A 12146-nucleotide genomic window follows, 5' to 3' on the forward strand; every position below is an offset into this window, starting at 1 on the left:
CTTAAGACTGTTCTGAGTTTGCATCTGAACCCACTGCTGCCATTATGTAGGACAGTGCCAAAACCTTGCATAGGCTTGGACACTACTGATCCCAATTTCTCCTTTTGAAATGGGTCACAAGGAGATGCAAGAGCAGTGGTGCCAGAGAGAACAAGAGAGGGAGTGCAATCTTGCTTCTCATCTTGTTCATGGGTTTTCTTTAGTTTCACTAAAAAAAAAAAAAATCTCTCTCATATCCAGAGCCTAAACTTATTTTCATATTATAGTAGTACTACAAATTGTCTTAAGTAAGGCATTTCCACTTGCATATTGATTTTGAGTTAAAGACTGTGCAGAACTGCTAGACATTTATTTAGAATATAAAATAAAATCCAACTAATTTGAGATCCACCCTGCCAGCACGCCTAACAAATCTAGGTAATTAACAATGGCTTAAGAGGCAGAGGACTTTAATAAAGTAATATAAACTAGAGGTTTATTTTTAAAAAGCAAATAAAAAACCTGCAACCCTGAAGGGCCTTCAACCTTTTCAAGACAGGATTGTACCTCGATACCTTATTCTATGCAGAACTGAGAGCACTAATTCAACACCTCTGAATGCTCCCCCAGTGTACAAACAAACCATGGTATCTCTGAGCACACACCCACACAAAGCAGCTGAACAAGAAATTCAGAAACACACATAGAATGGTGTTGAAGTAAGATGCTAACAAATTCCCTTGATATACTGTAGCACATGGGGTAACACAGCCCCCTCTGAAAATCTTGCATCTCATTTATTTATTTTCTGCCAAGAGGAAAGGGGATACACTGGTACTTCTACTTTGCCATGTTGACCACTTCAATGTACTTATACATGCATTTATAACTAGATTACTCAGCTTTCATACAGTGGCCAAAATGAAAACAGATTCACTTTTAAGTTTACATGTAATTATATTTGATATTGCAAATACACAGGAAAGAAATATTATTTAGCTATGACAAGTCTCTAACAACCTCATACATAAATAAATTCCAAGTAAAAGTTTATGAGCCTCTAAAATCTTAAGTCTTCATCTTGGCTTTCTACTTTTGCATACGAATCTTCAGTTCTATATTGATTTTTAATATCTATATCAACACTGTAGCTGGCAATTCTCCTATTCAATTATGTATTGGAATCCACTTCATTATAAGAATCTGAATATTTTCCCAAACTGGTAGCAACCATTAATTCTAAATGGCATCAAACTGCACATTTTAAAACATGTGTTAGTACCACCTACTATCATACCAGTAAGTCTGGTATTTATTTAAGGCTTACAAAACTTCACTAAATAGTTCACAGAATCAGTGAATTCTCAGTTGGAAGGGAACCAGAAGAATAATTGAATCCAATCCAACTCCTGGCCCAACAGAGTGCCACCCCAAAAGTGACACCACTGCCCTGGGGAGCTGTTCCCAAACACCCTCTGGGGGAAGGACCCTTTTCTAATGCCACCCTGAGTCTCCCATGACACAACTTCAGGCCATTCCCTTGGTCCTGTCAGTGACCAGCACAGAGGAGAGAGCAGTCCTGCCCCTCCTCTTCCCATCATGAGGAAGATGCAGACTGCCATGCAGGAGCAGCCTCAGTCTCCTCTGCTCCAGGCTGAACAAATCAAGGGTCCTCAGCTGCTCCTCATAAAGCTTCCCCTCGAGGCCCTTCAACATTCCCATGGCCCTCCTTTGGGTGCTCTCTAGCAGCTTTATTTCCCTCTCAAAGCGTGGTGCCCAAACCTGCACACAGCACTCAAGGTGGGGCTGCACCAGCGCGGAGTAGAGTGGGACAGTCTTGGGCCAGCTGGGGAAGAGGAGCTTGAGTGAGTCACTGTGGCAAGATCATGCATGAGATGAAATTGAAATCAAAAGTCTAAGTCCACATATGACCTGTTAGTTTTGAAGCCAATTGGCCTTTTAACAAATATTTACATACAGGTGTACAATCTGCCTTTTAACAAATACTTACTAACTTCTCTCAGTCCGAAAAGTTTAAAAATGCATTTACTGACATAATTTAACGCTTTTTGGAATAAAACTGCATCTGCAATCCTCGTGGTACAAAACTCTTGACTGCTCTGCAATTAGTGGATGCCTCCAAGCTACATTCTTAATATGAACATTGCACCTGGGGTGCACCTGTAATGCACCTAGTTGAGAGTGAGGTGGTTTTTTTCTTTTGCAATATCTCTAAACATCCCTCTGCATTCCAACTGCCCTTTAGATTCCTTTCAGCCAGAGTTCAAGTACGTACAATCCTCTGAACACAAGGTACAGCATGATGTGGGTGTTCATAGAGACTGAATGTTCATAAGATCTTCCACCACCACTTATTTTTTCCTTTTGAGTAATATCCATGTGCCTGTTCCACTGCAGACCCTCTGAAAGCAGTGGCCACAAGAGAGAGGCAGAGCTGCAAGTCTCAAAAGAGCAGAGACTGAAGAATCTAAATCCCAAAATAGTGTTTGATGCTGACATGGTATTTGCCCAGGGAGTTTCACCAGGAGACATATGCAGACTTCTACTTTTGGAGGAAAAATGAAACAGAGATTGAAAAGTAAGAAAGGGTTTAGAAGAAACAAGGAGATTGCCATCTAAATTCACTTCATTCTTTACATAAGAAGAAATGAAAGGAGGAAGAAAGGTCCTAGATGCTGCCTGTTTTCAGTGAGTCAACTCTGCCTCACTTTCCTCTCCAGAGATAAGAGAATCAGATTTTATAGCAACTCCAACTTTGACATTTTGGTCTTAAGTCAGCAAGACATTTCATCTGCTTTGTGAACAGAATTATACTGCTGGTTCCTCAGAACTTTGACCTGAAATTTAAGAACCTATTCCTAGCAAGAAAATATTTAAGAAAGAAATATAATAGTCAGGAGGGTGGCAGGATCCAAGAACCAAATTTAAGTTCCCTTCTGCTGCAGTAAATATTTGACTGGTTTGGACTGTTCAGTTGGTGTATGCAACATCAGTGATTTAACACAGCTGCAAAGAAAGAATCTACCTTGTTGCTGTGCTCACGCCAGTAAATATAAAACAATCCCCTTCCCACCTGGTCAAGGAATTCCGATCTGTAAATGCCAAATGAAGTCTTCTATAGAGAACGAGTCTCTTTCTAGCTCAAAATTAACTTTAATCCTTGCCTTTATTTTGATGCAAACACATCTTATTCTCCCTTCATGTTCCTATGATAAATTGCGATGAAGGCAGCGATCTGACTGAAAACGCAACTTGCAGAATTTCCCATTTCACACTGAAAAAGATGAATTCCTAATTCCTTGAAGGAATCTCTCAAGTATAATTAATAAATCTACTCTGGCCTGGACAGCAAGATTTAATCTCCAAGTAGGAAAGATCAGTTTACAGTGGGTGGGAATGGAGATAAGGAGACAGCGCTGTCCACTAGAGAGGGAGTTTGTGAGAGAAAATAGCTGGAAACAAATAAGAAACTGTAAAATATAAAGGAGTGCAAATATATTAATAGAAAAGTGAAGTTCTTGACAAATATACATAATTTAGTGTAGTTACATGATTCTGCTGTTTGGATGGGGAAAAAAAAACATGTATAACCTTGACCCCAGTGTTGAGCTCCAGATATTGCGTCTGCATGATTTTCCCCAAACAAATCCATCAACTGCCCTGCTAGAGCACACTGCTGAGAAGCACAGTGGATTTCCAAGAAGAGTTATTAAGGTAAAGGTTCCCAGGTTTTTTTTGTTGTTGCCCTTTTGTTTTCCTTTTTTAAAAATTATTATTTTTGTTGGGTTTTTTTGCATTATAGAAGATTTAGGATCTCCTTTCACTTTTAAGCTGTAAGAAGGAGGCTGCTGTAAGCCTCTCTGCAAAGAGACACAAGGGATATCCACACGACACTTCCCTGGAGAACCAAAACCATCAATTGCAATAATTGAAAGCCCTGGGAGCATCTACAACTAACAGTGAGGGATCTGCAGTCAGCAAACATGCCATTTTTGTTGTTTCCCTGTATTTATAAATGATTAAGGAAGACCAAGATTTTTTTTCACTGATACACTTCTTTCATCCTTGTGCACCTGCTGACTGCAAGACATCCAGTGAATGTCAACATTTTTGACAGCAGAATTAGGTTAAAGATGGAGAATCAAAAGCCACATTGACAGAAAAATTAGGTACCTAATTTGCATCCATTCTCCATAAAGCCATTATGTGGCTGAGTCCAGAAAGATTAAAAAAAATTGTGGGGAGTGACCTCCACCTGGTACAAGTTTATATGTGACATATAACCCCTCCATACCCAAAGTTTCACATTGCAGCAGGCTATAGTCTTGCAATATGTGCATGGAATAACAAATAAAGTACTAGAATAAAAAAAATATTGTTCAATCACAATAGTAAACCCTATGTAAAGGTCTTGCTGATTCTAGAGGCACTGTACAAGTGTAAAGAATTCAGTACCTGAGAGCCAGAAAATAATACATCCAGCTTTTCACTTCTCTTTCTTGTAAATCAAATGTATTTTTCAATACATTTAAAGTAAAATGTAACTACAACAGAAACCAGCTTTTCAATGACAACCCCAGGTTACCTAAATAAAATAATGAACATCACAGCAAAATTTCAGGACGACTTTGGACAACCTGGACTCCCAATTCACTGACAACAACTTTCAGGAGACATCCAGAGGGAGAAAGTTTTGGAAAAATATACATTTTTCTCACTGGGAAACAGACTAAAATAATAATTTGTTCCCATTAAGTCAAACATTTTTGCTTTTGACTTGAATAGGAAAATGATTAAAAGGACTACATAGAAAGAATAGATGAAATCCTGATTAAAAACTGTTTTATTCAAATATCTTTGCAATGAAAAAACCCTCAAACCACAAAATAAACACTCTCACAGAGCAACTGTTTCAAAAGAGAATGTAGAAACCAAATGTACATAAGCACCATCACTGTATTATATAAGTGTCCTGTATGGCACTATAGAAAACTAGTGCAACTGCACTATTTATATAGGAAGTGTGTATTTTAAATTAAATCTGTTTTCAAACACTTAGCTTTTTCGGTTGTATAATTTTAATTGGCCAAAGATATTACTTATAGAAATATAGATTAAAATGCCTATAAATTATTTAAAGTGCCTTTTTTGATGTTAAGTCTCCTAGTTCAGTCAGAAAACTTACTGAAGTTGTCATATGCTACTATAGCGCCAAATTCTGCCCTAATTTCTGAACATGAATATGCCCAAACAATTGAACTGCTAAGCCTGACAGCTTCAAGACTGGATTGGAAGATGGGATGCCTGCAGCCTCAATTAACTCCCCAGAACACGTGCATGTGATTGTAGATCCCTCTGTGTCAAATTGCTGGGGTTTTTTTCAGAGGAGTTTAAGCCCAGGTAAGGAATGATTAGCATGTAATTAGCTGAAAACCTCACATCTCAGGCAATTGTAATTGTGAATTAGCAGCCCTTAGCTAAACCAGCTTGCGTGGTCTGCGTGCTGCACACGTGTAACCAGCAGGAATGGTTGTCTGATTGCATGGATTTTACACATCTTCCAGCTTTCTGATCTGAATGCCACCTCTTGTGCTCAGAGACATCTTGCAGAAGGGACATTTGATACACAGAAGAAAAGATTTTGCTCATTCATCTGGGTAATTGTACACGTTTGGGTAGATTAGCAAACAATTCTTTACTTCATTAATTAATCATGCCAGCCCATGATCTGTTCACCATGGCTGTGAACAGGTGTGTTCTTATTACAACTACAGTTGGGAATATCAGGCTATGGCTCGTTTTGCATTTCCAGCAGTAATGTTTCTTGGAGATGGACTACTGTAATTTTCTACAAACCAGTATCTGGCCAAAGAGCCACAGGAAAACATATTCTTAACAGTCTGAAGGAAACCTAGCTGCTTTTCCACCATGAGATGAAACTGAGTTACACCCCACTTCACCCTTTATTCAAAAAGCATATAAGTAACTCATAATTAAAGGAAATACATACTGAGTAAAAATTATCCATAGGATTATGTGACTGTTGGATTAGACCATATGGAAAAACCAATGTGTTTGGTAACATGTTATATATTTACTACTACATATTTAACATTGAAAATTCAATCTAGATGATAATTTAAAAGCTATAAACTCTGTTTATATAAGAATTGGATATTGGCATGCTAAATTGTGTGGACAGTACTTTGAAACATACTCAAAGATTCATGAGAAACATAACATAAACATTTGGGGTTTTTTGTTGGATACAACATGCAAAATAAAAATTTATCTTTAAATTTTGGTATTACTTCAAATTAAGATATAAGACAGAATAGATTTCCTATTGAATATCAATGTAAAAGCAAGGAAAGGAAATGGATACCAGTACATTACAAAAGCAAAAAGGGCACAGTACAAGCAATCACAGTTATTTAGTACTATTACAATAGAGAAGGAGTAGGTTTACAAACTTACCCTCATCTTTGCACATGCATCCTGTGTTGACTCTGTGCCTCTCAACTCTTTTACCAGCATAGAACCTAAATACTAGAACAAAAATACATTGAATTTAGAGTAACTGAAATTCCAGAACTGACAAACATCTGCAGAAATGCACAAAAAATGCTTAAAAACCCCTAGTGGTAGCAATCAATTTCTTAACATATTGCTTTAGATCTTTTTCACTCTGCAGTTCTTTGACAAATCATCTAAACTAATGCGTTAATCAACCCATGAAACAAGAATGCACAGCAACAAGTGTATCGAACCAGCTGGAGTTCTTTGAAACAATATCTGAAAGTCATCTAGCTTACCATTTTAGTTACTGAAACAACAAACAACTACTACAGATTCCATCTCAAAAAAAACCATTTGATTGTAAAATGGAGAATTTGCTTTTTTTAGCTGCCATCTGCCAAACTCCCATTGTTGTGTGGATGAGAAGGCCAGCAGTGATCTTAACCTCGGTGTACTCACTCTGTAACTAATTTATGTGCAAATAGAGCCTGATGTCAGCAGAGAGAGACGATAAATCTGTACTAAAACTAGCTTAAAACATGATTTCTTCCTAAGGAAAGGCTGACCCTGAGCTATTATTTTGAAGCCCTCAGTGATCTGGAGGAGGCTGTGTGAGGGTGCTGTGTCCTGGCTCAGCTCACTGCGAGGAACCCCTGGGAGAGCCTGCTCATCCCTAGGGATAACAAGGCAGGCAGTGCCTCAGCGACACAGCCTGTATTCTCTCTGTATTCTCACTGCAGCACAAAGCCACAGCTTCTCCTGAATCTCCAGCTCTAAATGAGCAACATGGGAGCTGAAGGTAAGTCATGCCACTGTGAGAATACGGTAAGCAGGCTGCAGGAGGAGAGAAAGCACTTTCTCTGTGGAAGGCACTTTCCAGAGGATGCTGCAACCCAGGGCTGCTGACCTGTCTCTACCAGAATGTCTCCTCTCAGAAACAGCCTAGCTGACCCAACCAGATGATGAACCAGCTTCAGCTTAGACAAGAACCTATCCAAATGAACTTCAGTTACAGAGGAATGCAAGCTGGAACTGAGCACAGAGTGTACTGGTTCCCTTCTCTGGTCTCCTGACCTAAACTGAGATGTTTCCTTTAAAGCCTTCGGTTTACACTGTGTACGGCAGGAGTCTCTGACCTGCAAGAAAATGCATAAATATTTCAATGCAGACAGTAGCCAACACAGCAATTATTGAGAAACACTTTATAGGGCATTATAAATGGGCCAGTGAGCAACACCAACACTGCCAGATAAGCACAAGCATAAAGGAATGAATGAAGGGCATTCCTAGAGGACTGCAGATGTGAAAGATTCATAAACTGAGCAGCTGTGAGTCCAGCTGGGGCCTTGCTGGTGATGTGAATAGGGCTTTGGGCATTAATTTGATGGGACAGTTTGATGCTGCCCTTGAAAAGAAAAACAACATATTTAAAGCAAGCTCTGAAATCAGAAGAGTAAACAAAACCATATTGAACTTAACTGTATTTTTCTGAATCCTGCTGTCTTACACATCTGGAATCCTTAGCCTTCTCTGGGCAGGTTGCAATTAATGTCTTCAGTTTTTGGGTTGGTTGGTTGGGTGTTTTTTTGTTTTGCTTTGGGGGTTGTTTGTTGTTTTTTTCCTCTCATTTTTTTTATAGACTACAGTAAAACAAATTGTTTTTTCCTTGAAAGCTACTAGTTGGTCAGGCACCAGGGCAAAAAAGCAGTGCTTTTTGCTTAAGGCAGAAGAGGAAGAAAGAGAAGGAGAGCACCTGTTCCATCTGCACAGCAGCAAAAAGCCTCAGCTGAGGATTTCAGAAATACTACCCAAGGCTGACTGTGGAATAGACACACAAATCTCAGCAGAACCATCCCATTTAGTTGTCAGAAAAATCTGAAACTCTTGGAAGAAATTCTGCTTCCTTTTGCCATTCTGTGCTTTTGGAAACAGCTCTTCTCAAACACCCAGGGCATGTGGGAGCAATACAGAGAACATCCAACAGTTTAACTGATAGGTGTGGCATGGAGTGAAAGCTACCCCAATCATAACTTACAAGCCAGGGTTTTACTCTATAAAGCTGAGGGCAATACAACTCAAGGAGCTGAAACAAGGGGTGACACCTGGTCCTTAGGAAAGGAAACTCTTTCCTTAATCATCACTAACTTGGATTTTCCTGGTCATTCCAACTTCATTTCTTTAATGATCCATCTTCCAATCTACTACAAAGGTAACATTAGATTATGAATTTACTGCTGGATCATGCAAAAAGAGAAAAGGCACTCGAGATAGTTCACTTCACTGAAAACTATGAAAAACATTTAAACAACCAGGAGTTGCTAACCTTCCTTTTCAATCTGAGGTCAGCAAGGAGGTTTTGAACAGTAGGAGAACAAGACTGAGAGCAGGTGAGTGGTTCTTGACCATCGTGCTGAGCAAGGCAGAGGTGCTAGTTGCTGTCCAGGGATGATCACTGCGTGCATGGCAATTTTTAACCCCATAAGGGTCCAATGGAAGATACAGATGTGCTCCAGAAGAGACAGGTCTGTAACACCCCTTCTGCCCCTCCTCAGAGGGAGCCAGGCTCCATCTCACCTGCATTTAGTCTCTAATTCCTGCCTTTCCAGATATGCTTTAAATCCGATCCAGCAGCCTCCAAATGTTCCCCAAAATGCAGCGGTATTTAGTGAACAAAGCATTATCCTAAAAAGCACCAAAGATCCAAGGCCCTTCAAGTGAAGAGGATCTCAACCCCACGTCCTGGACCAGCAGTTAACCCCTGGCTATCATCTCAAACCACTGAGCCCCTTTCCTTTGTGCATAAGCCACCTCCAGAGAGGACAGACACACAGTGGGCTGGCAGGCACCTCCAGCAGCTTCAACAATGCCTTCCAGCAACGTCAGAAGGAGAAATGCAAGCATTTAAAAGGGTGGGCTGAGGTACCTCTTCAGCTCCCCAGAAGCTTCCCTTGTTGACAGGGAATTCAGGATTTCAGAAAACTGGTTTTCATTAAAAAAAAGAAACCCTTCCAATGACTTTCTGTGCTGCAGGAGACGTTTCATTTATAACAACCAGAGAAGACTAATTGTCTTTAGTTGTAGAGGGAAGCTCCATTTCTCCAGGGATGGGAAGTGGTAGCTGCCTACAGCCACATGGGGGTAAAAATAAGTATTTTTGCCCTGATGGAACTGATTGCTACTGGTACTTCAAGTAGCCATCAGGTCTGAATGTGCCCTTGTTCCATAGATGAAAAACACTCAGGACCCTCCCTTCCTTTTTGTCTGTTGAGGGTGGGACCCTCACCTCCTTTTTCTCTATTTCCTTTCCCCAAAACACCTGTATAAAGCTCAGGCGAGGCAACACTACCTGCTGTGCACACAGCATTAAGGTAGCCATGAGCTAGGTATGTTTTATTATCCTTTCATGGCTACTAAACAGGGATTTGTAAGAGATGAAAAGTAGGGGTGCTCGCTCTCACTGTCACTTCAACAACACTCGGCCACTTACTCGCAGTGCCCTTTCTCTAACACTAATGCCACATGGACTGCAATGTATCACACAATTCATAGCAAAAAAGTACTGTGCATCCTTGTTTCTCATTTATTACAATTACAGCATTTCAGAAGTAGTGACCTCTCTCTCTAAAAGTGACTGAAAAAATATTATAAATGAAAGTAAAACACAACAGCCCACCAAAATCCAAGTTTAATACATCTACCCCGAATCAAACCACTGAATTTATCAACACTTACAAAGGCTTTATAATCGCATGACTGGAAGATGAGTTTCTCTGGATGATGTTGCCAATATTGTACAGGCGTTGATGCTGTGGCTTCGTTTGGAGGTCGCAAGGTAATTGAAGGCTCTCCCCAGTCTCCTGTCTGAAAATCACAGTTGTTCAAGATGTAAGAGTATGTGCAGGAAAATTCACTCTAAAGTAGCCCTCCACTGTTGTGCTCAATTAACAAGGATTTATTTTCTATACACAGAGCCACGTTACTAAAATAAGGGAACATAACTCCTACAACATTTTTCATGATTTAATTTATAATCCAAAGTACTACTGTAGTGTTTAATGAGGCTTTAATTAAATCTCTTTGCTTTGAGAATAAAATCATTAGGCACCGGAAATGTTCCTTAAAAACAAGTGTTTACAATACATAGATGAGGATGAGAGCACTTGAAAAAAATCATGAGATGCACAAAAATGCCTTTCACAAATTCTGCTATGTGTTTTACAAGATTTTCTGCACAGTTAATACGCCTTCCATTATCCAGTTCATATAACCAATAACTAACTTTCCTAAATGGCTAAATAACACAGACTTTGCTTTGATCTGAAGACTTATTATACATTCTTCAAACACACAAGGCATTCTTTAATCTCTTTGCGAATATTTACTTTGATCACCTTCTCCTGATGCCTCATTGTGGAGGTACTAACATTGTCCTTCCAAATTCATCATTCTCATTGATATAGGAAGGAGATTGCCTTTCTGAGCTGTCACCTCCCCTCTTTCCTCAAAGCCCTCAGAGAACACAGGTAGGAGTGCAGTTTGCTGCCAAATCCCTTCACAGCACACTTCTCTTCCCTCCAAAAGAGCCAACGCAGGCATCAGGGCAGGAATGTCCCAGCCTGGCAGTGCTGCTCTGGCTCTCACTTGCCATTGTGTATTTTTGGTCATGGCTCCTCTTCTCACAACTCTGTCTTTTTGCAATTACAATTGTCCTTCCTGATCCTCCTTCTTCTCCTGCCCACTCTTCTCTCTCAAACTATTTTACCCTTTCCAATATGTTAATTCCAATTTGGATTAGGCTACTTCTTTCTTTATCTGCACTTATCTCTGTGTATGTTCTATGTATGTGACATTGTTAAAATATGTGTTGAAACTGACAAGGAATTGTCATCAGCATTTCACACAGAACATGGATAGAAGTTCAGACTTTCATGGCAAAAAGAAGTTAAGCATCAAAAACACATGAAAAAAATCTTATCGAAGACATTCAAAGTCTTGCAATCTATCACATCTTACTAATTAAGTCAGGACAGAGTAAACAGAACAAGTACATCATTTTCATGTGTCACAAAATAACGAAATGACACGCATTTGCACAGCTCTGCAATGAAAAGCAAGAGATAAATCTGGAAACATCAACATTACCCTGCCAATATGGCAACTTCAAGCAAGAGAACATCATAAAACAAGACGAACCTAGTTAGTTACTGCTGCCACCATTAGCAAATCTACCAATTACACAGTAGTGTAATTTCTGTTTTGCATAGTTAAGTTGCTTATATGCCATGGATATGACTTCAGCATCAGATTTTGAAAGGAAAGCAGCAGGAGCAATTGCTCCAATTTTTGGCAGTTTGTATCCACAAAAGTGAATCCTTCTGGCCACTAATGCATAAAAATTTCTATCTTATTAATCTGAAGGGGGAATTTGATTTCTTTACGAGGCAGCTCTTCTCATAAAATAAGATTTCCATCATATTACAAGGGGCAAGGATCTGCATCCTTATTAGTGGAGTCTGTCTTTCACAACAAGAGAAGATGGATTGCACACATCACAAATTCTCACAGTGCACTCAGCAGCCTCTTATGAACTGTTCAAGGCCACAGCTAACAGACCACTTGATTTAGTT

The 12146-nt window shown here is 39.6% G+C and overlaps 1 protein-coding gene across 6 annotated transcripts in view; it reads right to left on the bottom strand.

Annotated features, from left to right (window-relative positions):
- ANKS1B (ankyrin repeat and sterile alpha motif domain containing 1B) overlaps positions 1-12146 on the bottom strand; it is a gene marked incomplete at both ends in the record, with an annotated part of 409595 nt that overhangs the window by 15392 nt on the left and 382057 nt on the right. For all 6 annotated transcript variants that reach the window (XM_084206425.1, XM_084206426.1, XM_084206424.1 and 3 more), the window contains 2 exons: positions 6478-6549; positions 10252-10380. In XM_084206425.1, the coding sequence (XP_084062551.1) occupies positions 6478-6549; positions 10252-10380 (201 nt within the window). The remainder of the gene's footprint in view (positions 1-6477; positions 6550-10251; positions 10381-12146) is intronic.

The sequence above is a fragment of the Fringilla coelebs genome (assembly GCF_963513975.1).
Source record: "Fringilla coelebs genome assembly, chromosome: 5".
Taxonomy (NCBI): domain Eukaryota; kingdom Metazoa; phylum Chordata; class Aves; order Passeriformes; family Fringillidae; genus Fringilla; species Fringilla coelebs.